A 26699-nucleotide genomic window follows, 5' to 3' on the forward strand; every position below is an offset into this window, starting at 1 on the left:
TAACAGCGGAATTCTTCCAAGGAGCTCCGAAAACATGCTGGACAACTGAAATAACGAGGACTTCATGATTGAGCAATTGCATTTATTCTTCTAGGTTTCCCTCTTTTAATCTGGAAAGCTAATTTTTTTAAATCAACCTGTTTCAACATAGTTTGGGATTCAGTTCAAATACTGTAGACTGTTTGGACTGAAGGGTCTGTTTCTGTGCTGTATGAGTCTATGATATGATACACAACTGTACAGGTAGGACTTGAAAGTGGACCTCATGACTCAGGGTCAAATAGAAACATTACAAGCATGCTATGAGTCCATATTTCTTATCCTGGGCATTTTGGAATTTAATTTCCTTCCTTCTCTCCTTTCCTCCACCAAGCTCTCTCTCTCTCACTCCCCCTCTCTTTGTAGAAATAAAGCAAAGATTGTGGAGAGGAAATTAGGGGTTAAGCTGGCCTCCATGGAAAATGTGACTGAATGCACACTTTCAATTAGAAATAATTGAGTTAAGTAGGGCAAATGATTAACTTCTTGATAGATTTTTAAAAAATCAATTAAACTGTGTCGCAGCAAAGCACTGAGAGGAGGCTGTTTCTTTTAGTGCTGCAAGCTGAGCTCTCCTTTGGTTAGGTAGCTCAAGCTATATAAAAAAAAGATGAAGCACTGTTTCCTGTAATGTGTTCTTTACTTGTCACTACAAGCCGTATCAGGAGAGAAACTCATACCTCCTGGTCAGCGAACTAATCATCTTCTGCCAGAGCTATCCAATCTGTAACAGCTGCGCCTAACCAATTTTAGTATAAATTATTTTTTAAATTCATTTTCTATTAAAAATCATCCGTCATGAAAAATTGAAATCCAGTCATCCATTGAAACCTATAGGGTTACCATCAACATCTCCATCCTTCACTCCAGCATCTGACTAATTCCAATATGCTTGATCCACACTTCTGGGAATAAGCTGCCCCGCTGTCTTACTTCATTCGGAAGAAAAAAGGTGAAAGCTTAACTGGTCACTTGTTTTAAAGAAGTAGTCAATGTCTGATTGTTAACATTCAGACCTTAATATATTTAATTAACTAAATAATCATGGTTTAAATCACTTTTAAAAAAAGACTAACAGAAGCAGCACAACAAACAGAAACAAATTAATTGGAGGAAATTGAAAGATTTGCATTAGCAAATCTGTTTGAGATAGCAGTTGATTCAGAGGATGGGGTGCTGCATCTCTGTCCAATTCTGTTATTACCTCATGTCCTCACAGGCATTACTTCCAGACAAAGTTAAGATAATTGGCAGGAAAACAAATCCAGATTGACTTTTCCTCTCTAACCTAGGACAATGAGGCCAATTTCAAGAAGACTAATGCCACCATAGTAGAGATTTAATCAATGGAGCAGAGTCAGAGTTGAAACTGGGGAGACTTTGCTTTGTACGTCAGTTATTCTTTGCCTTAACTTCATTTGGAAGTTAAATCATAAATTATGTTTATTCATTTAGAAAACTATGATAGCTCCTTGTATTTTGGCAAACAAGGATGTTTAATTTGTCCGTATATTTGTAGGTTTAGAAGTTTTCTCCATTAGAGTTTGGACATTTGGTTGGTCTTTACCTCTGTCTGCCAGTATGGCCACATCTTACTTTCCCGTGTCAGTCTCTGTGAAGCATCTGGGGCTTTAAGTAAAAGATGCTATATAAAAGAAAACTGAGAATGATCTACTCACTCTGGGAGAACAAATGCTAAATTCAATAACAAATCAAAGAAAGTGATCCCTCTTCTTGATCCAATCTTCTTGCAATGAACTATTCTGTCTCCATACACCTAGAAAGTAATGGGTTGTGGCAGAATGAACAGGTTATCTTTGGAAATTCGTCAACACATGGTTAGCAGGTCAACAATTTTATCTTTCTTGTTTGCTTTGCATTCCAGACGAATCGTGGAAAACAAAATCACGAATGCTGCAGTCCTCTCAAAGCTAAGGTTCTGAGTATGTTGGCACTCATCAAGCAGAGACAATATTGTTGGCTTTGGCACATTCACAGGATACATGGTGACAATACACCTAAGAAATTTTTAAGTGGTTAAGTAGCCACATTCAGATGACAAGTATGATGCCCAAAAGGTCCACTCAAGGATGCTTGTAGTCATGAAGACCCTGTACATCAATTTTCCGATTTGAGCAATACTAGTTGACAACAGAGGAAAATGGCAACTTATGGACTGACATGCACCACCATGATGATGAGTTGCTACTATTGATTGGCAGTAGGCACTAACATAGAAAGCTACAACCCTTGACACCTATAGGAACAAATCTGAACTCTGATCTTGACTACAAACTCCACTTTACTGGAACAGTGACATTGATTAGTCACATCAGTCAATGACCCTAACTCACGTTACACCACTGATGGATTCAAAATACTTGTGAATATTCAGTTTCATTTTGTTTTTCACTTTCTGAGATGAGGAGCTAGAGTTCAGGTACTCACTCCTTGCAAATCCAGGTTGGCTCTATCTGTCCTATTGTTGGATGCTTTTTCCTCAAATGAGAGTAAGGAGGGATTGGCTGAGGTGAAAGTGAATGGTGTAACCATATGTGCAGGTGCAGGTGGGGAAATGGTGATGAGTAGGCAGCAGAGAAGCCATGCAAAGTTCATGGTGTAGAGGAATTTGGTGGGTCAGAGTGAGTGAGGGAAGATGTTGCAGGCAATTGTAAGAGTGATGGAGCATGAGCCCTTGGTGAGAGTTGTATGTAGTCATAGAAACAGAGTGAGTGTGAGGTAAATAGAGAGAAAAGCTGGTGGTACTTACCCTAGCAAAGCAGAGAAGATCATGCTTTCTTCTTCCTGCATTAAATATTCCAGATGACTGAGACCACATTGACTCAGCAAATTCCAAACAGGCTGGCAGGGCTGTTGTCATGGCCTCCTCTGCCAGTCCTGTGATATTGATCTTTATCAAACAGCTTAGATTTAGAACATAGAACATAGAACATAGAACATAGAACATAGAACATAGAACATAGAACAATACAGCACAGAACAGGCCCTTTGGCCCACGATGTTGTGCCGAACTTCTAACCTAGATTAAGTACCCATCCATGTACCTATCCAAATGCCGCTTAAAGGTCGCCAATGATTCCGACTCTACCACTCCCACGGGCAGCACATTCCATGCCCCCACCACTCTCTGGGTAAAGAACCCACCCATGACATCTCCCCTATACCTTCCACCCTTCACCTTAAATTTATGTCCCCTTGTAATACTCTGTTGTACCCGGGGAAAAAAGTTTCTGACTGTCTACTCTATCTATTCCTCTGATCATCTTATAAACCTCTATCAAGTCACCCCTCATCCTTCGCCGTTCCAACGAGAAAAGGCCGAGAACTCTCAACCTATCCTCGTACGACTTCCTCTCCATTCCAGGCAACATCCTGGTAAATCTTCTCTGCACCCTCTCCAAAGCTTCCACATCTTTCCTAAAGTGAGGCGACCAGAACTGCACACAGTACTCCAACTGTGGCCTAACCAAAGTCCTGTACAGCTGCAACATCACTTCACGACTCTTGAATTCAATCCCTCTGCTAATGAACGATAATACTCCATAGGCCTTCTTACAAACTCTATCCACCTGAGTGGCAACCTTCAAAGATCTATGTACATAGACCCCAAGATCCCTCTGTTCCTCCACCTGACTAAGAACCCTACCATTAACCCTGTATTCCGCATTCTTATTTGTTCTTCCAAAATGGACAACCTCACACTTGGCAGGGTTGAACTCCATCTGCCATTCCTCAGCCCAGCTCTGCATCATATCTAAGTCCCTCTGCAGCCGGCAACAGCCCTCCTCACTGTCCACAACTCCACCTATCTTCGTATCATCTGCAAATTTACTGACCCACCCTTCGACTCCCTCATCTAAGTCATTAATAAAAATTACAAACAGCAGAGGACCCAGAACTGATCCCTGCGGAACTCCACTTGTAACTGGGCTCCAGGCTGAATATTTACCATCTACCACCACTCTCTGCCTTCGACCGGTTAGCCAGTTTTCTATCCAATTGGCCAAATTTCCCTCTATCCCATGCCTCCTGACTTTCCGCATAAGCCTACCATGGGGAACCTTATCAAATGCCTTACTAAAATCCATGTACACTACATCCACTGCTCTACCCTCATCCACATGCTTGGTCACCTCCTCGAAGAATTCAATAAGACTTGTAAGGCAAGACCTACCCTTCACAAATCCGTGCTGGCTGTCCCTAATCAAGCAGTGTCTTTCCATATACTCATAAATCCTATCCCTCAGTACCCTTTCCATTATTTTGCCTACCACAGAAGTAAGACTAACAGGCCTGTAATTCCCGGGGTTATCCCTATTCCCTTTTTTGAACAGGGGCACAACATTCGCTACTCTCCAGTCCCCTGGTACCACCCCCGTTGCCAGTGAAGACGAGAAGATCATTGCCAACGGTACTGCAATTTCCTCTCTTGCTTCCCACATAATCCTAGGATATATCCCGTCAGGCCCGGGGGACTTGTCTATCCTCAAGTTGTTCAAAATGTCCAAAACATCTTCCTTCCTAACAGGTATCTCTTCTAGCTTACCAGTCCATTTCACACTCTCCTCTTCTACAATACGGTCCCTCTCGTTCGTAAATACTGAAGAGAAGTACTTGTTCAAGACCTCTCCTATCTCTTCCGACTCAATACACAGTCTCCCACTACTGTCCTTGATCGGACCTACCCTCGTTCTCGTCATTCTCAGGTTTCTCACATACGCATAAAATGCCTTGGGGTTATCCTTGATCCTATCCGCCAACGATTTTTCATGCCCTCTCTTAGCTCTCCTAATCCCTTTCTTCAGGTCCCTTCTGGCTATCCTGTATCCCTCCACTGCTCTGTCTGAATCCTGTTTCCTCAACCTTATGTAAGCCTCCTTCTTCCTCTTTACCAGACATTCAACCTCTCTCGTCAACCAAGGCTCCCTCACACGACCATTTCTTTCCTGCCTGATAGGTACTTACATATCATGGACACGTCGTATCTGCTCTTTGAAAAAGTTCCACATTTCCACCACATCCTTCCCTGACAGCCTATGCTCCCAACGTATGCTCCTCAAATCCTGCCTTACAGCATCGTAATTTCCCTTCCCCCAATTATAAAATCTACCTTGTTGTGCGCACCTATCTCTCTCCATAACCAAGGTGAAAGTCACAGAATTGTGGTCACCATCACCAAAATGTTCACCCACTAACAAGCCCACCACTTGTCCCGGTTCATTACCGAGTACCAAATCCAATATGGCCTCCCCTCTGGTTGGACAATCTACATACTGCGTTAGAAAAGCTTCCTGGACACACTGCACAAACACCGCCCCATCCAATCTACTTGATCTAAAGAGCTTCCAATCAATATTTGGGAAGTTGAAGTCGCCCATGACTACGACCCTGTGGCTTCTGCACCTTTCCAAAATCTGTTTCCCAATCTGTTTCTCCACATCTCTGCTGCTATTGGGGGGCCTATAGTAAACACCCAACAAGGTGACTGCACCTTTCCTATTTCTGACTTCAGCCCATACTACCTTCAGAGGCAGATCCCCCTCAAACTTCCTTTCTGATTTGGTGGGAGGCAACATACAGACACAGAATCATAGAATCTCTACAGTGTGGAAGCAGGCCATTCATCCCATTGAGTCCACACTGACCTTCTGAAGAGCATCCCACCCAGACCCACCCCCTACACTATCTTGGCTAATCCACATAGCCTGCACACCCCTGGACTCTGAGGGCAATTTAGCACAGGCAATCCACTTAACCTGCTCAAAGAGGATGCCCCTTCCCTCCATGACTCCATCCAGCAGGAATCTACTCGAAATTTTTTTATCTGCACTCTAAGCAGATATGGCAAAGGGACGCAAGTGTCACATTCAGAAACGTTACCCTATTCCACGATGCCAAACATTGAGATATCCTTTTAAATCTGGTTCTCATTGTTTATCCACCAACAGCATCTTGATACCACTCCCCACATTGCTGTCACACCATGCATCTGGAGGAGGTTCTGGCCCATCTGAATACAAACAAACCTAAAACTCACTTAGAACTACAACAGCCCATTTGACATTGTCTATAAAATAATATCCACAGATTTCCACTCTTTCAACTGCATGGTGGCTCAGTGGTTAGTGCTGCTGCCTCACAGTGCCAGGGACCCGGGTTTGATTCCAACCTCAGACTCCTGTCTTTGTGGAGTTTGCACAATCTCCCCTTGTCTGCATGGGTTCCCTCCAGGTGCATCGGTTTCCTCCCACAAAAAAAAGATATGCACGTTAGGTGGATTGGCTGTGCTAAATTGCCCTTAGTTTCCAGGGATGTGCAGGCTGTGTGGATTAGTCAAGAGTAAATGCAGGGATAGGGCAGGGAGTGGGTCTGGGTGGGATGTTCTTCAGTGGACAGTGTGGACTCGATGGGCTGAATGGCCTGCTTCCTGCTGTCGAGATTCTATGATGAAGGTTTGTATATTGTGCCATCTTAACTGTATGTTGCAAGTGCACCTTACGTCAGCATCTAGTAACCAAAATGCAATTGAATTAAATTACATGGATCTGTATTCAAGGCTGATACAACTACTGAATATTTTGTCCTTCCACTGCATGCCCTTGAATGCTTCATCTTAGAATCTCCAGAAAGTGAAGTTCTAATACATTTCCTTATAATTCAACATTGCAGTCTGCCTAGCCATATTTTTGGAGCTTAAACACAAATAAAAAAATCAAACAGATTTTACTTAAAAATGTAATTTATCACAGAAACAACTCAAAATGGCCATGTGACTTGCACAAATATATAGAAAAATGCTTCTAATGCATAAACTTTATGGAAAATGACACCTTCACCTGTGATAAGAGAAAATAGCATTTGTACATATGACAGAGCATTTCCCTCTGTGCAAAATGAAACATTTCTTATGCTGGAGTGCAAAACTGACACCAGTTGATAAGTTGGTTTCAATCTACGGTAAAATCACTCCCAAAAAAACACCAGATAACAACTAAAAAGAACTCAGCTCCAGAAAGGGAGTCATATGTCATAGTATTTTGGGAGCTAATTGTAATTAGAGATATTTATGAACAAGTAACTTTGGTACATCGCATAACTCTTTTAAAAACTCATAAAAGCTGACCAAATAACTGACTAGTTGTCTTGACTATAATTTTGTACTTTTATCAGTTATTTGCTTCCTTCTCCAACCAACAGCTTGCAAAACAGCTTCATCTGTTTAAAAATAGATTGTCAAACATTTGTTGACAGATACCTCAGAGTCTTCCTTCAGCAGACCTGCATCAATGAGCTATACAGAAGTATAATGGTTAAAAAGCATGTTCCACATCCACTAGTATGGCTTTATTAGCTACTGATGCCCAGGGACACCAGAAATTCTAGAATGATATTTCGACCATTATCTCATAGAGCTGTGATTAGATTAATTTGTGTGTTCAAGTGTGGTGTGGGATGGAGGTGGGGATTACAGAGCCAGTGGATGTGGGGAATAAAGGGAGTTTGATGGTGATGGTGTCTCATATTTAGGAAGAGGAGCGACACCCTCATCATTTACCAATCGTTTCCTTCTCACCTGTGGAGGGAAATGTGGGCAGCACAATCATTTCCAACCTCAGAGGGTGAAGGAGGTACAAAGATGTTGTAGTGGACTGTTTTAAATGTAAGAGAAAAAGAAGGTGAAATGGCTGCATGTGGAAATACATCAATATTTGCTGATCTTTAAAACACACAGCAAGCAATCAGAACTGCAGAGCATCTTGAAGTAGAACAACAACATCAAACGTCCTCTGGCACTGCACTCTATTGAATTCTAAAAACATCACTCAGTGTACATCATCTAGGCGGAGTAATTTAGATATGGGAAAATATCTGTGAAATATATTGATTGCATTATTGATTGAAAAGCCAATTGCTGTTGAATGCCAGTTCTACCATTTTAAATTCTGACACATTTTGACATATGAGCCAACAGCTTCTACTGCCTGGAGACAGGAACCCAACAAGGCGATAGAACGGTGATGGTGTGTGTGGGGGTTGGGTCATTGGCAGGGTCTGCCTTAAGAAAGTTTTAAAATCTAAAAAAAACCCTTTGTGTTGCAGAAATAAATAAATCTAGAATAAATAATTAATCCCTGCCTTTTTTGAAGAGCTTTACTTCAAGGTTGATTGAAACTTTAACCTCAGTCTCAATAAAAAAAGCTTCAAATTTGCCAGACCTTGAATTTTTACAACAGTATGTTGAATTATGCAGTAATCAGTCAATTATTCATCTCTTCCAGCTCGAGATAGCTGTGCTTGAAAAGCATGCAGAAATGGCTTTACAGAATGCTATGTCTGCTGTGTCAACACATTTCACTCCAGATTGCTTACAAGACAAATTTTTGTTTCAACATTGATTCTATTTTTTTCCATGCTCGTTTGTAATGAGGTACCTGTTACAGATCAACAGCAGACTTTAGGTTTCTGGCTCAAATAAAGGAGTTACTTTATCATATCACTGGAGGTTTGCAGGACTTTTATTACGCTGGTATACATGACTGGTTAATTTGTATCTCAAAAGCAGGTAGAATATTTCACCATGAGGAAAAAAAACATTTCATACAGCTGCTTCTATTTTGCTCTTGTTGTACAATAGAAATATATTGAAAGCTAGAATGTAAATAGGCTTAAGTTAATATTTGCTCCGATCCTTCTTAATGCTAAACTTATTTTGCAAAGAGAAGAACTCTCACAAAAATCCTTTTTGTCTTAGCCGAGATCAGGCATCTAATTGAGGAGGTGAATGATTCCTTGCCTTGTCTCGTGAATGAAAAGCAGAAATAAAAACACGAATAACTGCATCATAAATACAGAAATGTACATAAATAAATCATCTAAATGCAAGTAGTTTGCTTAGCTGGCAGTACAATTATGGAAAATGTGCTTGTTTAACAAGAACTATCGAGTATGCTTTTATGCTGTTTTGCCCCACAGTAATTCATCTCAAGAAAATAGCATTTGAATGTACACAAATCCTGAGTGCATTGTTCTCCTGCCATTGTAAATAGCTGACTTCTGTTGTTTTTAGCCTCCCACAGTAACTAAATATCCTTCCAATCTCATGGTATCATGTAAAATGCCTCAGACTTAACCCATCATGAACCAATCACCCAATTTCTCTGTCTTCCTTGAAATTCTATCAGTACTCAGTCAGTAAATCCATATGGTGTCTGAGCTTGGGTGGGGTAGATAAGAAATGTTTATTTCAAATACAAATAACCTATCAAGAGTAAACACCGCTAATGCTAAATAAGAATGTTTGGCCTAGCATCAGCATGAATAAGCTGTGGATAGGGGAAATTAGCCAGGTCAGAGTGGTAGAAAAAGGAGCAGGAGAATACTGTCCCTTAAGCTTGATCTTTCAGCTACTGTACAGAATAGAACTGCCTTTGTAACTATGTCTATATACAAAGGTATTTTTTTATGAATAAAGTATATTTTTGAAATAAAATATAGTTTTCCTCACAGGGATGCACTAAAGCTTGGGATGGGGGGAAACACAGTGGGGAAAGATTATTATCTGACATCTTCCTGCTGAAGGTAAATGGGGGTCCGTTCAGTTATCAGACCCACCTAGTGCATTAAATACATGTAAATAAAGTATTGCAAGTATAAGAAAAGTATTTGATTTTTTGGATAGATCAAACTCCAGTGATTTGTTTGTTTCTTTGATATGAAACTGTACAGAACAGAACTGCATTTGTGACTACATTTATATTATATATATTTATATATACACACAAAAATTTTTATATGAATAAAGTATATTGTTGAAATTTAAAATAATTCATAAGATCATGGATGAACTTCAATAGCAACTTGACTTCTCTCTCCATACCAATTTCTCTTAATTCACTTAGTGTCCAAAGGGTTGTCTATTTAGAGGATCCTGGTGAAAAGTGAGGGATGAACTCGGATCATGAGTAACATCCACAATAAGGCCGCTAAATAGCATTCACCAGATTGACACAGCAATTGGTGAAGTGTCAATGAATGGCCCGCATCCATGATTATTTCAAGGGCAAACAAAAAAAAAGTGGGAAGAAAATGCTTAGGTTTTTAAAAAGCAAAAATGCAAAATGCAGATCTGCAGTAAATTGGATCACAAAGGATAGACTTTCTACAGTCATTAGTCACATTTGAAAAAGCGTGTACTAAAAGGCTTTGGATTGCTAAAGCCCACGGTTAATTTATTGGGCAATGGTTCCCTGGAGTTGTGTGGAATACTTTCTGGGACTGGTAGTAAAATTAACTACTAACAGAAGATGTGGAACTCCTGGTTTTACACAGTAAGTTGAATTGTATATCCATGAGGTTTTGTTTGTTGCAAAGGTGATTTCAAAGATCATTACTAACAATAATTTCTCTGTTCACATGATTTATGGTGTGTTGTGTTGTTTATTTTTTAAAATGTGCCCTCCCTTAAATTAACACCCCTGGGCCCTCACTCGAAAGCTAAGCATTAATTTGTCCATGTTTGTCAGCATTGTTTAGCATCAGCATTTAAATTGGAAAACAAGGGCACAAATGAATTATTGTTAATACAGTATCTTGGTTTGAAATGTATGGTATTTTGAAAACGCTTTTCAAAACAGGAGATATTGTACTTAAAGAAAATTAGAACATTTTAAGAGTTAGTTTAGGCCACTGCCAACAAGCTTGAATTGAATTAGTTTGAATGTAATTTTTCAATATGATAGGACGTTTATGAATATATCTCAATATTTTACGCATTAATTTTAATGATGTTTACAAATGCCATTATAAATTTGTTAAACTAATGTGCAGAGGAAAGTATTAGCCATTAACTTTTACAGAAAATATATGGGAGTCTTTTCTGTGTGTTAGCTGTGGTGAAATTGCAAACATACTTGTAAAGAGTGGATTTATGATTTTGCCAAAGCCAATGCACAGAGGAAATCCTCTGTGACCATGAGCTGAAGGAAATATTGCATGGTGTTGAAGGATGTGAATTGTTCGAAAGTTATAGAGCAATTGAGCGAACAGTAAGAACTGAGAAACCCTATTGTTCCAAAATACGATTTTCTTGTTTCAATGTAGATTTTTTGCATTGTAGTCAATCACTGTTACAAGCCTCAAAATGACCTACTTCGTTTTCATCATTGCTGGAATATTGCAGTGGTATGATAGTAATTTCATCAAAATTAGTAAATCTCCAGGGACCCTGGAAGTCTCTGCTTCACCTCCTGCAAATGGATCCTCAACTTCCTAGCCCACAGACCACAATCAGTGAGAATTGGTAACACTACGTCCTCCATGATAATACTCAACACTAGTGCCCTGTAAGGCTTAGCACTCAACCCCTCACTATACTCCCCATACACTCATGACTGTGTGGCCAAATTTCATCCCAACTCCATCTCCAAGTTCGGTGACAACACCATCGTTGAAGGCCAAATCTCAAACAATGATGAAACAGTATACAGGAAAGAAATAGAGTGTAAAGATAACAATCTCTCACTGAACATCAGCAAAATGAAAGAGCAGGTCATTGACTTCAGGAAGCAAAGTAGAGGGCACATTCCTATCTACATCAATTGTGCTGAGGTGGAGATGATCGAGAGCATCAAGTTCCTAGGTGTAATGATCACCAACAACCTTTTCTGGTCCACCTACATTGATATGATGTGAAGAAAGCACAAAAAATGCCTCTTCTTCCTCAGGAAGATAAGGAAATTCGGCAGGTCCATAATGAATCTTACCAATTCTTACAGATGCACCGTATAAAGAATTCTATCTGGATGCATCACAGCGTAGAATGGCAGTTGCTCTGCCCAGGACCATAAGAAACTGCAGAGAGTAGCGAACACAGCCCAATTCATCACGCAAACCAACCTTCCAACCATTGACTCCATCTATACTTTTCGCTGCCTTGGAAAGGCAGCCAATATAGGCAAAGACCCCGCCCACTTTGGTTATAATCTTTTCTAACCTTTTCCGAAGGGCAAACGATATAAATGTTTAAACAAGCATCCCAATAGATTCAAGAATAGCTCCTTCCAAGCTGTTGTTAGACTTCTGAATGAATTTCTCAAATTTTTAATTTAACATTGATCTTGCTCTTTGTGCACCTTCACTGCAACCATAAGATTCTATTCCTCACCCTGTTCTATTACCTTTATGGACTTTGTATGTGCGATATGCCTGGATTGCACACAAAACATAAATTTTCACTGTACCTAGGTAGATGTGACAATGATAAGTTAAATCAAATTTTAAAAAAATCTAATCCAGAGGCCCAAGCTAGTGCTGTGGGGACACAGGCTCAAATTTCCACATGGTAACCAGTGGAATATAAATTCAATTAATGAATTTTGGAAGTTCCAGTAATGGCAAGCATGAAGCTATCATTGTCGGTCACAAGTAAACTTCTCTGATTCACCAATGGCCTTTAAGGAAAGGAATTTGCCATCTCCATGTTGACTCCAGATCCCCTGGAATTGTCTTCTGAAGTGGCTGAACAAACCATTCAATTTAAGGGCAATTACAATAGTGTAACAAAAGCTGGCCTTCCCTCCAAAGCCCACATCCCATTAAAGATTTCTTTTTAAATAGCATATGCTAGAAGTAATATGGTCAAGAATGGTCATCAATTGATCTGAGCTAATTCTTTTTTTTCCCTTCTCCAGATGGTGCCTAACCTGCTGAGCACTTCCAGAATGTGCTGTTTTTATTTCTGATCTAGGCTTCACTTCACATTGTCTTCTCATGCATGTCAGCTAATTTGTAATTCTGTGATTCAAATGAATCCAGCTCCTGACTCATTTTTACGCTACCCACAAAAGATTTCACACTCATTGATACTGTTGGAAAAACTAGGTGGGAAAATTTCTTCTGTTTGCTTTTTGTCACTAAGCTGTAAGAATGTTGTAAAACGTATGTGCATAATTTTTGCTACACCAGCAAAGAGGGGACATCTTCAGAACAAAACTGTTCCTCATTTAAATGTCAGATGCAACGGGACAATGATGAATCATATCGTTTGATCCCGAGATGAGTTTGAAAATGCAGAAAGACTATTTGCTTCCGCCGCTGGAACATCACCCAATCTTGTCTCACATTTTGTCAAATGGTGCTGAAACCCTCATTCAACACATTGTTATTGCTTAACTTGACAATTTCATAGCTCTCCTAGCAAATCTTCCTTCTTCTACACTTAATGAAGCTTGATTTCATTCCAGATAAACTGCCATGTCCTAATTCGTACAATGTCTTGTTCGGTCATCATACTTGTGTCTTCTGACTTACATTGTCACCAGTAAAGCAGTGCCTCAATGTTAAATTTCTCAACTTAGTTTACAAATCCCTCCATGGACACACTCCTCCCTATCACTGTACACTGCAGGTCCATACTCCTCCAAGGTATATGTGTCACCCTAATCTTGCCCTCTTAAGCATCCCAGATTCTAATGATTCCACCATTGATCACCATTTTCCAGCTGCTTCAATGCTGAATTGGGGACTTCCTGATAAATGGCTTATGCCTGAAACATTGATTCTCCTGCTCCTCAGAGGCTGCTTGACTGGCTGTGTTTTTCCAACACCACGCTCTCGACCACTTCCCTCCATAAACCCATTTTATCTTCATTGTACGCTTCTCCCTTAAGTCAACCATTCAAATATTTGACACTTAGTAATCAATCTATTGGTCACCTACCCTTGAGGCTCATGTGATCCATTAGCAAATTTTGCTTGAAATCAAGAAATGCAATATAACCACAAAATATTTAATTCAAATAAATGCGAGGTGCTGCAATTTGCGTAAGCAAATCTTAGCAGGACTAAGATTTAATGGTAAGGTCCTAGGGAGTGTTGCTGAACAAAGAGACCTTGGAGTGCAGGTTCATAGCTCCTTGAAAGTGGAGTCACAGGTAGATAGGATAGTGAAGAAGGCGTTTGGTATGCTTTCCTTTATTGGTCAGAGTATTGAGTACAGGAGTTGGGAGGTCATGTTGCGGCTGTACAAGACATTGGTTAGGCCACTGTTGGAATATTGTGTGCAATTCTGGTCTCCTTCCTATTGGAAAGATGTTGTGAAACTTGAAAGGGTTCAGAAAAGATTGACAAGGATGTTGCCAGGGATGGAGGATTTGAGCTATAGAGGGAGGCTGAACAGGCTGGGGCTGTTTTCCCTGGAGCGTCGGAGGATGAGGGGTGACCTTATAGAGGTTTACAAAATTATGAGGGACATGGATAGGATGAATAGACAAAGTCTTTTCCCTGGGATCGGGGAGTCCAGACTAGAGGGCATTGGTTTAGGGTGAGAGGGGAAAGATATAAAAGAGACCTAAGGGGCAACTTTTTCATGCAGAGGGTGGTACGTGTATGGAATGAGCTGCTAGAGGATGTGGTGGAGGCTGGTACAATTGCAACATTTAAGAGGCATTTGGATGGGTATATGCATAGGAAGGGTTTGGAGGGATATGGTCCTGGTGCTGGCACGTGGGACTAGATTGGATTGGAATATCTGGTCAGTGCGGACAGGTTGGACCGAAGGGTCTGTTTCCATGCTGTACATCTCTATAACTCTATTTATATAAATGCAAGTTGTTATTGTTTACAAATATCTGGATGACTGCCAAAGACTTTGAATTGATAATGTAATCGTGGTACAAAAACGCAAAGAAGATTCTTCAAAAGACCACCTGGTTATCCTGTATATCTGTTCAGCTACATTGTAACTGGGCATTATAACTCCAAATGTTCTGACACCTACTAATAGCTTATAGTCGTCTGGAAAAGCTAAAACAACAGATTTTTAAAAAAATTCTGCTGGCCAAGTTAGACAAAAAAACTAATTCTGAAAAATTCTTCTGTAACTTTTGATCAAAGGGAGTTAAAAATAATAGGCCAAGGTCAAGCAGAAAGGTGAAATTAAAGCCACAATCAGGCCAGCCTTAATGAAAATGCTGGAAAGGGCTAAAAGGGCTACTCCTGCTTATTTTCCTTCTATTCTTATGTTTAAACAAGAGCCAGGAACTAGTAAAGATCAGGTTGTATATTAGCCAACATCCCAACTTCTTGTGTGCAATATCAGCTCCTATGAATTTACCAAAAACCTTTTTGCTTCGAGTACACTTGCACTGTCTGCATGAACCAGTAACTTATTAGAAATGTGTACCGACGGATTGACAAGAGGAAGAAGGGAAATTGTAGCCATTTTTAATCTACTGACCTCTGTGAAAGCTGCCATGAAGCCCACCCACTGTGGTAAACCTCCACACAGCCAAAAAGATGCCAAACATATTAAGTACAGCACAGACACAGGAAATGTAGTTTACTTTTCCTCTAAATTAGATGCTCAGGATAAGGAATAAATAACTAAGAACTTGCCTTTAGACTATGTGCAAAATGCTTATTTCAGCATCTGCACATTTAATGCTCAGACCTCCCAGCAGGTAACACAAACCACTGCAGACATCAGGATACAAATGCAACTGAAATGAGTTTTAACCATTCACAGACATCAAATCTCTCACTTTGCATTCATGAAATAGGTTCAATTAAAAGTTGTCATGACATAGGTGAAATGGAATTGAGAATTATATTTTGGATTGAGTTGGATTTTTTGTCGATAGAGCAGACAAGGCTTACGGACAGGAAAGTTAATTTGACACCACAATCAGATTAACCATGACCGTATGAAATGAATGAGATATTGTCACACACACACACATATATATATTTATATATATATATATATAAAAATAGACAATGTGAAAAGTGTTCTGTTGCCACAATCCTATGCCATTTTGGGGTAAAAAAATAATTAAAAGAAAGTAATTAGAGTCAATCTACAACAGCTAGGTCTCTGCAAGTTGGAGCAGAATGGAAGGCCCAAATCCTATGTTCCTAGAAATATCCTAATTACACCCAAACACCAGGCAAAGCATAAATTATAGGGACAGGTTTTGCAGCTCTGCTCAGCTGAAATAGTACCCCCAAAATAATGGGGAATAACATATTGTCCGTCTACTATAAACTTTCTCCAGGCATACTGGGCAACCCAAAAGGCCACCTGAGTTAGATGGTCTGCAAACATATGAACAAGGAGCAGCAAACCATTTGGCCAATTAATAAAATAGTTGATCTGATTATAATCTCAAAACCACATTCGCAACCTACACCCCGATCACCTTTTGCTCCCTTGCTTGTATAAAAAAAGCTATCCAACTCTGTCTTTTGTTCAAATTATTCAAAGACTGCTTCCATTTTGCAGAAAGAGAGTTCTAAAAATTTGCAACCCTTTATGAGAAAAACAAAATCACCTCATCTCTATTTTAAATGGGTCATTCCTTGATATGAATCAGTGACACATTGTCAGAGGAAACATTCTCTCCACATCCACCTGTCAAAACTCCTCAGGATATGCTTCAAACAAATTGTCACTTGTTCTTCTCATCTCCAGCAGTCCAAGCCTATCTTGTCCAACCTTCCCTCATAAGGCAAACTGGCCATTTCAGTTATTCAAATGGGAAATTTACAGTTTCCAACTCTTTTACATCCTACCTTAAATAAAAATGACCAAATACTGTGCAGGTTATTCACATGTGGTCTCACCAGTGCCCTGCATAACTGAAGCATAACCTCCCTACTCCTGTATTCAATTCTCCTCACAATAAAATATAACATTCTAAGAGCTTTCCTAAATACTTGCTGTACTTTTATATGAATACTTTGTGATTGTGCATGAGAATTCATGCACTCAGATTCCTACACACCCTAGAGCTCAGCAACCTCTTGCCAATTTGATTATTTTGCTGCCAGAATGGATAATTTCATATTTTCCCACGTCATTCTTCATTTTTCAAATTATTGCCCACTCACGTAACCCATGTCTCTTATAGTTTCTTTATGTTCCTTTTGCAGCTTAGTTACCTACCTATCACTGTGTCATTATCAAGTTCAACAAGAAAACCCTCGATCCCTTCCCTTTGATCACTTATATAAATTATAAACAGTTGAGGTCACAGCACCGTTTGTTATAGTTTGTCAAACAGAAAAAAAGATCCATTTATGCTTACTCTCTGCTTCCTGGTAACCAACCATTCTTCTGTGCTTGTTAATATACGACCCCCTAGTCCATGAAATTTTCCTCAATAGTTCTTGATGTAGTATTATATCAAATGTCTTTTGAAAATCTAAATACAGAATATCTGCTGGTTTGCCCCCCATATATAGCACAGCTTAAATCCTCAAACATCTTCAGTAGTTTATTAAACATAATTTCCCTTTCACAAAGCCATGCTGACTCTGCCTTTACTTTGAACTTACCTAAGTGCCCTGCTACAACTTTTTCAATCATAGCTTTAAGATTTTCCTTATGTCAGATGTTAAGCTAACTAGACCATAGTTTCCTGCAATTGTCTCCCTCATGTTTTGAATTACATTTGTCAGCTTTCAATCTAATGGCTTCTTTCCCAAATCTATTGAGTTTTGGAAAATTAAAATAAAGCCAATGCATAAACTGTCTCAGTTCTCACAGCTTTTGGGATAACAGATAAGGATGAGCCTTCATGTCAGCAATTTACTTCAGTTCTAGTTTTCTTGTGTTTATAACTTTCCTGAGTTCCACCTTTCCTTTCATTTATTGATTTATAACTGTTCTGAGATACTACTCAGTATCCTGTATTGATATAAAATCTCTATTCAAATCAGATTCCAACCTTTATTCATCAATATCCATTCTCCAGGCCCATTTCCTACTCAGGCTTATTTTGTTAACTGTGTTCATTTTTAAAGAAACTCTTAATGCCTGTTTTACTTTTCTAACTAGCTTTCTCTTGTACACTAATGTTTTCCTTCTTTTTTTTTAGTCATTCTTTGTTGTTTTTTTCATGTAATATTCAATCATCTGATCTGCCACTTGTTATAGAGTCATAGAGATGTACAGCATGGAAACAGACCCTACGGTCCAACCCGCCCATGCCGACCAGATAGTCCCACGTGCCAGCACTCGGTCCATATCCCTCCAAACCCTTCCTATTCATATATCCATCTAAATGCCTTTTAAATGATGCAATTATACCAACCTCCACCACTTCTTCCTCTGGCAACTCATTCCAGTCTTTACACAATTCATAGAATTATAGAATCCCTAACAAGAGGAAGCAAAGTCTTCAGCCCACCAAGTCCACATCGACCCTCTGAAGAGCAGCCCCCCCGATACCCAACCCCCTACACCTATAACCCTATATTTCCCGTGGCTAATCCACCCAGCCTGTACATCCTAGACACTCTGGACAATTTAGCATGGCCATTTCACCTAACGTGCACATCCTTGGATTGTGGAAAGAAATCCACACAGACACAGGGAGAATGTGCAAACTCTACACAGTCACCTGAGGCTGGAATTGAATTCAGGTCCCTGGCACTGTGGGCAGCAGTGTTAACCACTGAGCCACCATGACACCCCAATTCATTGTGAACAACTTTCCTATTAACAAATGGGCATTGTTTCTAACCAGAATTTGACTAACACTGATGGTATTGGGTCACAAGTGTTGTGAGCTCTGCACATATGTCAGTGGTAGACATACAGATGGTAATATAATGCAAAGCAATAACTACACTTTAACAAGTCAATTAATAAAGTAAACAAGACGATAATCACAGTTTTGAGTCATAAAATGGTGATCACTGAATGAGGATACTTAATCCATGATGCTTTCATTATTTGTTTGAATGAGGCTCCAAATTTAGTCCCAGTCTCTTGCTTTTTCTTAGTCATGAGAAAACACCCAACATGTACAACATTGTATTTACTCAGAAAAGCTTAGCAAAGCATAGATCTTGAAGTGAGCTTGAAAGAAAAAACTGTCTCAGGTTACGAAGGAAGAAATCAATAAGTGTATGGACGTCACATGGAGATTTCAGACAATTTTATTAGCAGATTGTTGAAAAGAAAGGAAATTAAATACAATACAGTTAACGTGGTTCTCACATTTAAACCAGGCTCAAATAACTAAGCTACCATAGAAAAATCTCGATTTCTTGCATTATGATGTAAAAACAGATTTTTTTGTACAGATTTTGTACAACAAAATTCGTAATAACCTTTTTTTAGAAAACTTTAAATATATAGATAAAAATAGACAATTTTCGTATGTCTTAGTTGAAGATGAGTGTGTTCTGTTCCAAGGGCTTGCATAGAGCACAAATGTGGTTATAATACAGGATAGCTAAACATTAAAATGTTCATGTGAAAAACATATATAAACAATAATGGGAAAATGAATTGTTCTGGGAGTCAATGGAGAGATTCTAATAAACAATAAAATTGGGGTAATTCAGAAAGAAACCTACAGCACAACCTTTTTATGACATATTTCCTTGAAATCCTGCATTAATATTCTAAAATATTCTTTCTTTTGAAACTCCAAAATTTGGGTTCCTAAATAAGCTTCCTTTTAGCCTTTTCACTTCTATTTCCAAAACCAAAGTGCTTGGCATCTCAAACGGTTCAACCAAATGATGACACCTAATGAACCGTCAAAATGCCAGCCACTTGTGTCTTGTGTCAACTGGAATGTGGGAATGTCTGACTTAGATTGGCAGAGTATGGTTTTTGTCTTGACAGTCACATGCTATCTGTTGCTTTATGACTGATCACAACTGCACTAAATCTGTGAAGGGGATGGGGAATGTCCTGTTATGTAATTGTCCCAGGATGATCTACATTAAAATAAAGTCTCTATGCAAGGAGCAGAGGAACAACAAATGCTCAGTAAGAGTTTTTAAATGTTTTCTTTCTCGTCTTAAAAACAAAGGATCACATGGACAATTTGTTTGCTTTCTTTACCAGAATGCACATCAAAACAGTTGTTAACCCTTTCAAGACCCTCACTGCTTAAAAAAAAACAAGAATCTTCCATTATCCATTCTTCCTTTCTCAATTCTTAAGATGCTATGCCTGGAAACTAAAATATTGAGAAAACAATGGAAAAGTCAGCTGCCAGATTATGTCTTTGATTATTTCATGGTGGTAAATTTGCATGTTAATATCTCTTCCAGATATCTGTCATAACATTATGTCAAATCACACAAATACTAAAATCTCATGCTGGATTATTTTTGTTACTTTGCACATTCAAAAATTGTTTTTCGTCTAGATTCATGAATTTTGGAACTTCAGGTCTGCCATTTCCAAAACAGATGTTTTGTTTCCATACAGAATGCAAGTTGAAAGACCCAGTCAGAGGTTTAAACTTGCTCATTGATTTTTATTTGAAATCTAAAATTTCTGAGCTGTTTGTCATTTTGAACTTGAAATCACATCTCTTATTATCCTTTTGCCCCTTGCTTTGAAACAAAAGTTTGACAAAAGCAACCAGATTTCACAAGGTCACTCAAATAGATTGTTCAGCGAGGGGAAGTTTTAGATAAGCTGTGAACTTGAACCTGCAACACCCATCAATTTGTCAGATTTGATGGTTCAAAATTCATCCATGACAAGGAAGAATGACAAGACACGATAAAGTACAGTTTGACTTGTTGTCTTTGCACTGTGGTCAACAGTGAGAGTTTGTTTTTCTTTGCAAGGAGAGTCTTTTAAGGGTTACCATGGCAGTGAACAAAGGCAAAATGAAGAGAAAAAGCTACACTAGCAAATTATCATTGTGTTGGAGTTTACTTCCGAAGTATTTGCACAAAGGTGAACACACAGTTTATCAAAGACAGTGATAATTACACATAACCATCCTTCCCTATTACACAGGGAGAATACAGACTTCAACTCACCACTCAGCTAGGTTTTTTTTTCAACTGTTACATCAAGTGTTGCAAAGTTCCTATTTTATTTTTTGAAGAGTAACGTCTCAAGGTGACGCAAAAATAATAATTAAAAATGAAACGAGAAACATTTCTGTGGCATTTTGATCCAACTTGCTGCAACTGCCACAGATCTTAATTAATATCATCAGTTCTGTATCAGAGAGTTAGAGACAAGCTCCCCTCACATGAGTGGCAGGCAGAGAGGAACTTCTGACCCACCGCGCTGATTTTGCTGAGGCGCACAGCAGACGCCAAGGATCCCAATCAGTAATACTGTGACTTGAGAACAAATATTTACATGCCTGCATGCTTTGTTAATGAGCTTCATCACAAAAAAAATTGCAGTTTCTGGAACAAATAGAGTGACAAAACATATCAGCATCTAAATTTCAAAAGTACTGTGTAGTTTTATTCTCTAGTAATCTACTGCATACACATTACCTCCCTGTGTCATATATACACACGACCAGTAGCTTGGCTGGAAGAAGCAAACAGTATTCACAGATTTATGTCTGGGTGGAGTGCACAAATATGTATTTTTGTGACTTTTAAAACAACTTACATTCACTTTTCTTTATTATGTGTTTCTTTACATTTTAGTTGCTAATGCTGAGAAAGCTCAATGCCAGGTTTACCTTCTGAGTTTTGCCTTAATAACTAATGTGGCTTTCTCTCTGTCCCCTGTTCAAACGCACATCTGCATAACATGGATGTAGTGCTATTTCATTTGTAATAACCTCCAAATTCTATAAGTTAAGTTCCGGTGAATTCAAGAAAGAACACTTTAAAACTTACTTGCTGGATTTAAACACAATGACAGGAACACAAAATCACTGGAGGGCAAGGGGCGGACATCAAATGTTAAAAAGAAAAGTTTGTTTGCTTCTTTTTGACTACTGGTGAGTATTTGATTTTTTTGCGTGATGTGCTTAACACTGTACTCATCAGCACTGGTCATAACTTAGTCCAAAAGAGAAAGCACAAAGTTCGTGCTTGCGCCATTTATTCGTGTGTGCCTGCCAGGAGTGATCCCCTAAACATAGTCACCATTTGAGTTTAGTCATTTCTGATTCAGCAACAGCGTTTGCTTCTGCAAGTTCTGTCATCGAAGTCAGTTGGTGTGAGAGGACTCTCGTCATTAATACATCAAACATTTCATGGATGACACAGTAACACAGTTATGCAGACTGGGTAAAGCTGTCTCGAAAGCACAGTTAACCCGTTTGTTCGTAGAGGACAGTATTTTGTCTTTTTATACATTGTTTCTTTTGTCTTTTCATGTCATGTGGCGTATTACTGCGCCGTTGTCTCAGTACATGACAGATGACTTCAGATACATCCTTCCATCTAGAAAAAAAACACAAATTGGTGACCTTTATTCAATCAACAATCAAGGGATTCCAAGTGTGACCTTCATCCTTTTTGATATATTTACACACATACCATTGGAGGGAAAGGGTTGGGATTCTTAGTTTTCACTTACTGGAACAGTTTAGTGTTTATATTTTACGCTTACATGCACAATGACGAAAATGGCAAAGATTCAATGGCATCCACAACAACGGACCCACTTTTGTCTCTGTGTGAGTTTATTATTTTGATTAAATTAAAAGCAGGCCCATTGGATCAAAGAGTTACACTGAGTCAGGGGTTTCTGCTACTAGTCACCATTCAATGAGTTGTGTTGGAAAATGGACTCATCCACTCATCAGACAATGGCACATTTGAGTTTAACTAATATTTTTATCAAACTACCACAACCAAACAACCAACCATAAATGTGTAAAAGAGTCTCTGGCACACTTTCAATGAAAAATAAATATTGGGAGCTGTGGTGGAAAAGTCAAAATCAAGGCTGTCAACTTGTCATATTATATCTTGATTTTAAATGATGCAGATTAAGGTAGGAAACGACCATACTTGGGAGGAGAAATTGAATAGAGTTGTGAGCTTCTTCATGACCAAACACTGAGTTGTGGAACTTATCCAGTACGTTTTATTGAAGTTGACACAACACTAGGACCATGGGAGATTTAAGTTTACAGGGGAAGCAGGGGCATCGCACAACTAATTACAAAGTGAAAGTAGTATCTCTCCAGGAATGGGAAATGTCTACTCTTGCAGTAAAGATGCTTAAAACCACACAAAACAAAAAAGAAATGTGGTTACTGAAAGTCTGAAACAAAACCAGAAATTGCTGGAGAAACTCAGCAGGTTCAGCAGCATCTGTGAACAGAAAGCAGAATTAATGTTTCGGGTCCAATGACCCTTCTTCAGACCCTGCTGAACGTTTCTATGCTTAAAACTACACTGTGTTCGGAGAGAAAGTACTTTATTTCCCTTGGTGCTGTATAAAGGTGTGATTCCCTATAAAATGCCAAAGTGAATTTGCATTGCAGGAAAGAATGTTCCTTCAAATTCTCAACAGTAAGAACTGGAGTGATTAAGGATTATAGAATAATATGCCAGAACAAGTTATCATTCAGCCCATCACACCTCTGCCAGCTCTCTGAAATGATCTAATTTGTCCAACTTCTTTGCCCGTTCCCCATAGCTCTGCAGTTTTCTTCATATTTCCAAGTTCTGCTGACAATTAAATCACGAGCACTTGTGGTTTATGGTACATTAGGACACCTTGATTGTTTTTTTGAGCTTCATTTGACACCACATCAGTTATTCTCAGTGTTACCATTTCACCCTTCAAGCTAAGTATAGAATAAACTGCTTTATCAACTATTATTTGAATATTTTAGAGACTATTGCAGAAATGCATTTGCTGATGGATTTGTAATATACTCTATTTCAGAATAGTGAGGTTTAATCTGCTGTCACTGGTCCCGTATAAAAGCTAATGTGTCCTCTATCAGCATGTTTGCATAATGCTCCTAACGGATGGATGAATGTATCTTGCCTTTAAGGTGTCAAGTGTGAAATATGTCCCACCTGCCATTCCTACAAAAGATAAGGCCACTCTATGGCTTTTTACATTAGAATTTCAGTCGTATTAGAGTTTACAGCCATTCAGCTTAAAATAAAAGCAGTACTCGTTGCAAAAAGTACTTAATAAGCTTCATTTCCAATGTTTTAACCAATAGGCTGTTTTTTGGAAGCTATTTTTTCACAATAAAAGTAACTTGCATTCCAGTATATAATTTGTATATGTACGTGTCTTGAACAAGGGAGATTAGTGACAGTTTAAGGAATAAACATAAAAAATAGGAGCAAGATTTGCTATTCAGCCTATCAAAGCTGCTCTAATCATTCAACAGGAACATGGCTGATTCTCGATCCCAAGAAAAATCGCTCCCACATCCCTGGACACTTCTAGCTTTTAGAAATCTTTAAATATATTCACACAACACCAGGTTATAGTCCAACAGGTTTAATTGGAAGCACACTAGCTTTCGGAGCTTTCGGAGCGACGCTTCATCAGATGAAGGAGCGTCGCTCCGAAAGCTAGTGTGCTTCCAATTAAACCTGTTGGACTATAAACTGGTGTTGTGTGATTTTTAACTTTGTACACCCCAGTCCAACACCGGAATCTCCGAATCTTAAATATATTCAGTGACTTTGTCTCCACAGGCTTCTGTAGAAGAGAATTCCAAAGGTTCACCACTGAATGATTGAAAAAAACTTCCCCTCATCTCAAAATGAAGTAGCCAATTACATATCTTGAGACCGTGACTCTTTGTTGGGGATTCCCCCAGGCAGGGAAAACATCATCCCTGCATCCAGTTTGTCCAGCTCTGCATACGTTTCAATGAGATCCCCTCTCATTCTTCTAAACTCCAGTCAATACAGGGCCAGTTACACAATCTCTCTTCATATGACAAACCTGCCATCCCAGGAATCAGCCCTGATTCCTGCACTCCCTCTATGACAAATATATCTTTCCTACGTAAGAAGAACAAAACTGCACACAATACACTGGAGGCATGGTCTCATCAAGGCCCTGTACAGCTGCAGTAAGTCTTTGTTACTTATGCACCCAAACCATTTTGCAATGAAGGCCAACATACAATGTGCCTTCCCAACTGTTTGCTTGCTTTCAGTAACTGATATGCAAGGACAGCTCGGTCCCTTTGTACATCAGACTTTCTCAATCTTTCGCAATTTAAATTGTACTTTACTAATTTTTTCTGTAAAAGAATGGACAACTTCTAAATTATCCACTTTATGCTGCTGTTGCCATGTATTTACCCACTCACTCATCTAATTTAAATCATTCTGAAGCCTCTTTATATCCTTCTCATCATTCACATGCCCACCCATTTTTGTCTCATCAGAAAACTTGGTAATATTCAATTCCCTCATCCAAGTTATTGATATATATTGTGAATAGTTGGGAATCATGCACTGATCTCTGCATTACCCTGTCAATACCACCACTTTCGTGAGAACAACCCATTTGGTCCCACTCCTCTATCCGCAAAATATTGTGGATGCTGGAAATCTGAAACAAATGTAGTAAATTCTGCAAGCCTGGCCATTTCTAAGGTTAATTAATATTTTGAGTCTGGTATGACTCTTCAGAACCAAAAGGTTTTGGAAAACAGATGTTTATATATTTTGGACAGAGGTAAAGGACGAAGAGGCAGGTGGTCATAGAGTCATAGAGATGTACAGCATGGAAACAGACCCTTCGGTCCAACCCGTCCATGCCGACCAGATATCCCAACCCAATCTAGTCCCACCTGCCAGCACCCGGCCCATATCCCTCCAAACCCTTCCTATTCATATACCCATCCAAATGTCTTTAAATGTTGCAATTGTACCAGCCTCCACCACTTCCTTTGGCAGCTCATTCCATACACTTACCACCTTCTGTGTGAAAAAGTTGTCCCTTAGATCTCTTTTATATCTTTCCCCTCTCACCCTAAACCTATGCCCTCTAGTTCTGGACTCTCACACCCCAGGGAAAAGACTTTGTCTATTTATCCTATCCATGCCCTTCATAATTTGGTAAACCTCTATAAGGTCACCCCTCAGCCTCCGATGCTCCAGGGAAAACAGCCCTAGCCTGTTCAGCCTCTCCCTATAGCTCAAATCCTCCAACCCTGGCAACATCCTTGTAAATCTTTTCTGAACTCTTTCAAGTTTCACAACATCTTTCCGGTAGAAAGGAAAGCAGAATTGCATGTGTTGAGGTTCAGTGCAAAATACAAAAGAGGTTGTTAATGGTGGTGAAAGAGAAAATGAAATGTAAAATGGTTGCAAATTGAGGTGTGAAAGAGAGAGAATGCCCCACCCTCAATGAATTTGAGATGTGACATGACGCTAAATTCTTGTTCATCATCGTCACCTCTGTGCACACTTCTTTAGACAGGAGTCCTCGCTCTAGGACACCCCCTCCCTCTGGCCTTTTCCCAGCATTTGATCTCTTCATCAAGAATTGTCGATGTGACATTTGCCACCTTAATTTTGCAGCCTCCCTCTCTGAATCTAACCTGTCTCTGTCTGAACTTACTGCATTCTGCTGACTCAGGTCAAACCCTGACTTTGATATCAAACTTACTGAAAGGGTAGTGCTAATGTCATCTGGCATGATGACCTCTACCTGGCAGAAGCTGAGTGCCAACTCTCAATCACTATCCGACTATCTTCCCTGGATCATGACCCTGCCATTGAACATCAGGCTGTAGCTTCCAGGACTGTCATGGATCTTGTCTCTTCCAGAGATCTCCCATCCAGCACTTCTTACCTCAGAATCCACCAACTATGCACAGTTTGCTTCCACTTCCTTCCCAAAATCTACAATCAGGACTGTCCTGGCAGACCTATTGTTTCAGCCTGCCATTGCCCCATTG

General features: G+C 39.3%; 1 protein-coding gene across 4 annotated transcripts in view; it reads right to left on the reverse strand.

The window, feature by feature from the left end:
- Positions 1–18986: 18986 nt before the first annotated feature.
- The window catches only part of dachc (dachshund c), a 598354-nt gene continuing 590641 nt past the window's right edge, over positions 18987–26699 (reverse strand). For all 4 annotated transcript variants that reach the window (XM_087987941.1, XM_043691358.2, XM_043691362.2 and 1 more), the window contains one exon: positions 18987–22239. In XM_087987941.1, the coding sequence (XP_087844067.1) occupies positions 22202–22239 (38 nt within the window). In that variant the 3' untranslated portion in view covers positions 18987–22201. The remainder of the gene's footprint in view (positions 22240–26699) is intronic.

Source organism: Chiloscyllium plagiosum, unplaced genomic scaffold (genome assembly GCF_037043375.1).
Source record: "Chiloscyllium plagiosum isolate Xiang-an unplaced genomic scaffold, Cpla_swu_hap1 HiC_scaffold_6, whole genome shotgun sequence".
Classification (NCBI taxonomy): Eukaryota; Metazoa; Chordata; class Chondrichthyes; order Orectolobiformes; family Hemiscylliidae; genus Chiloscyllium; species Chiloscyllium plagiosum.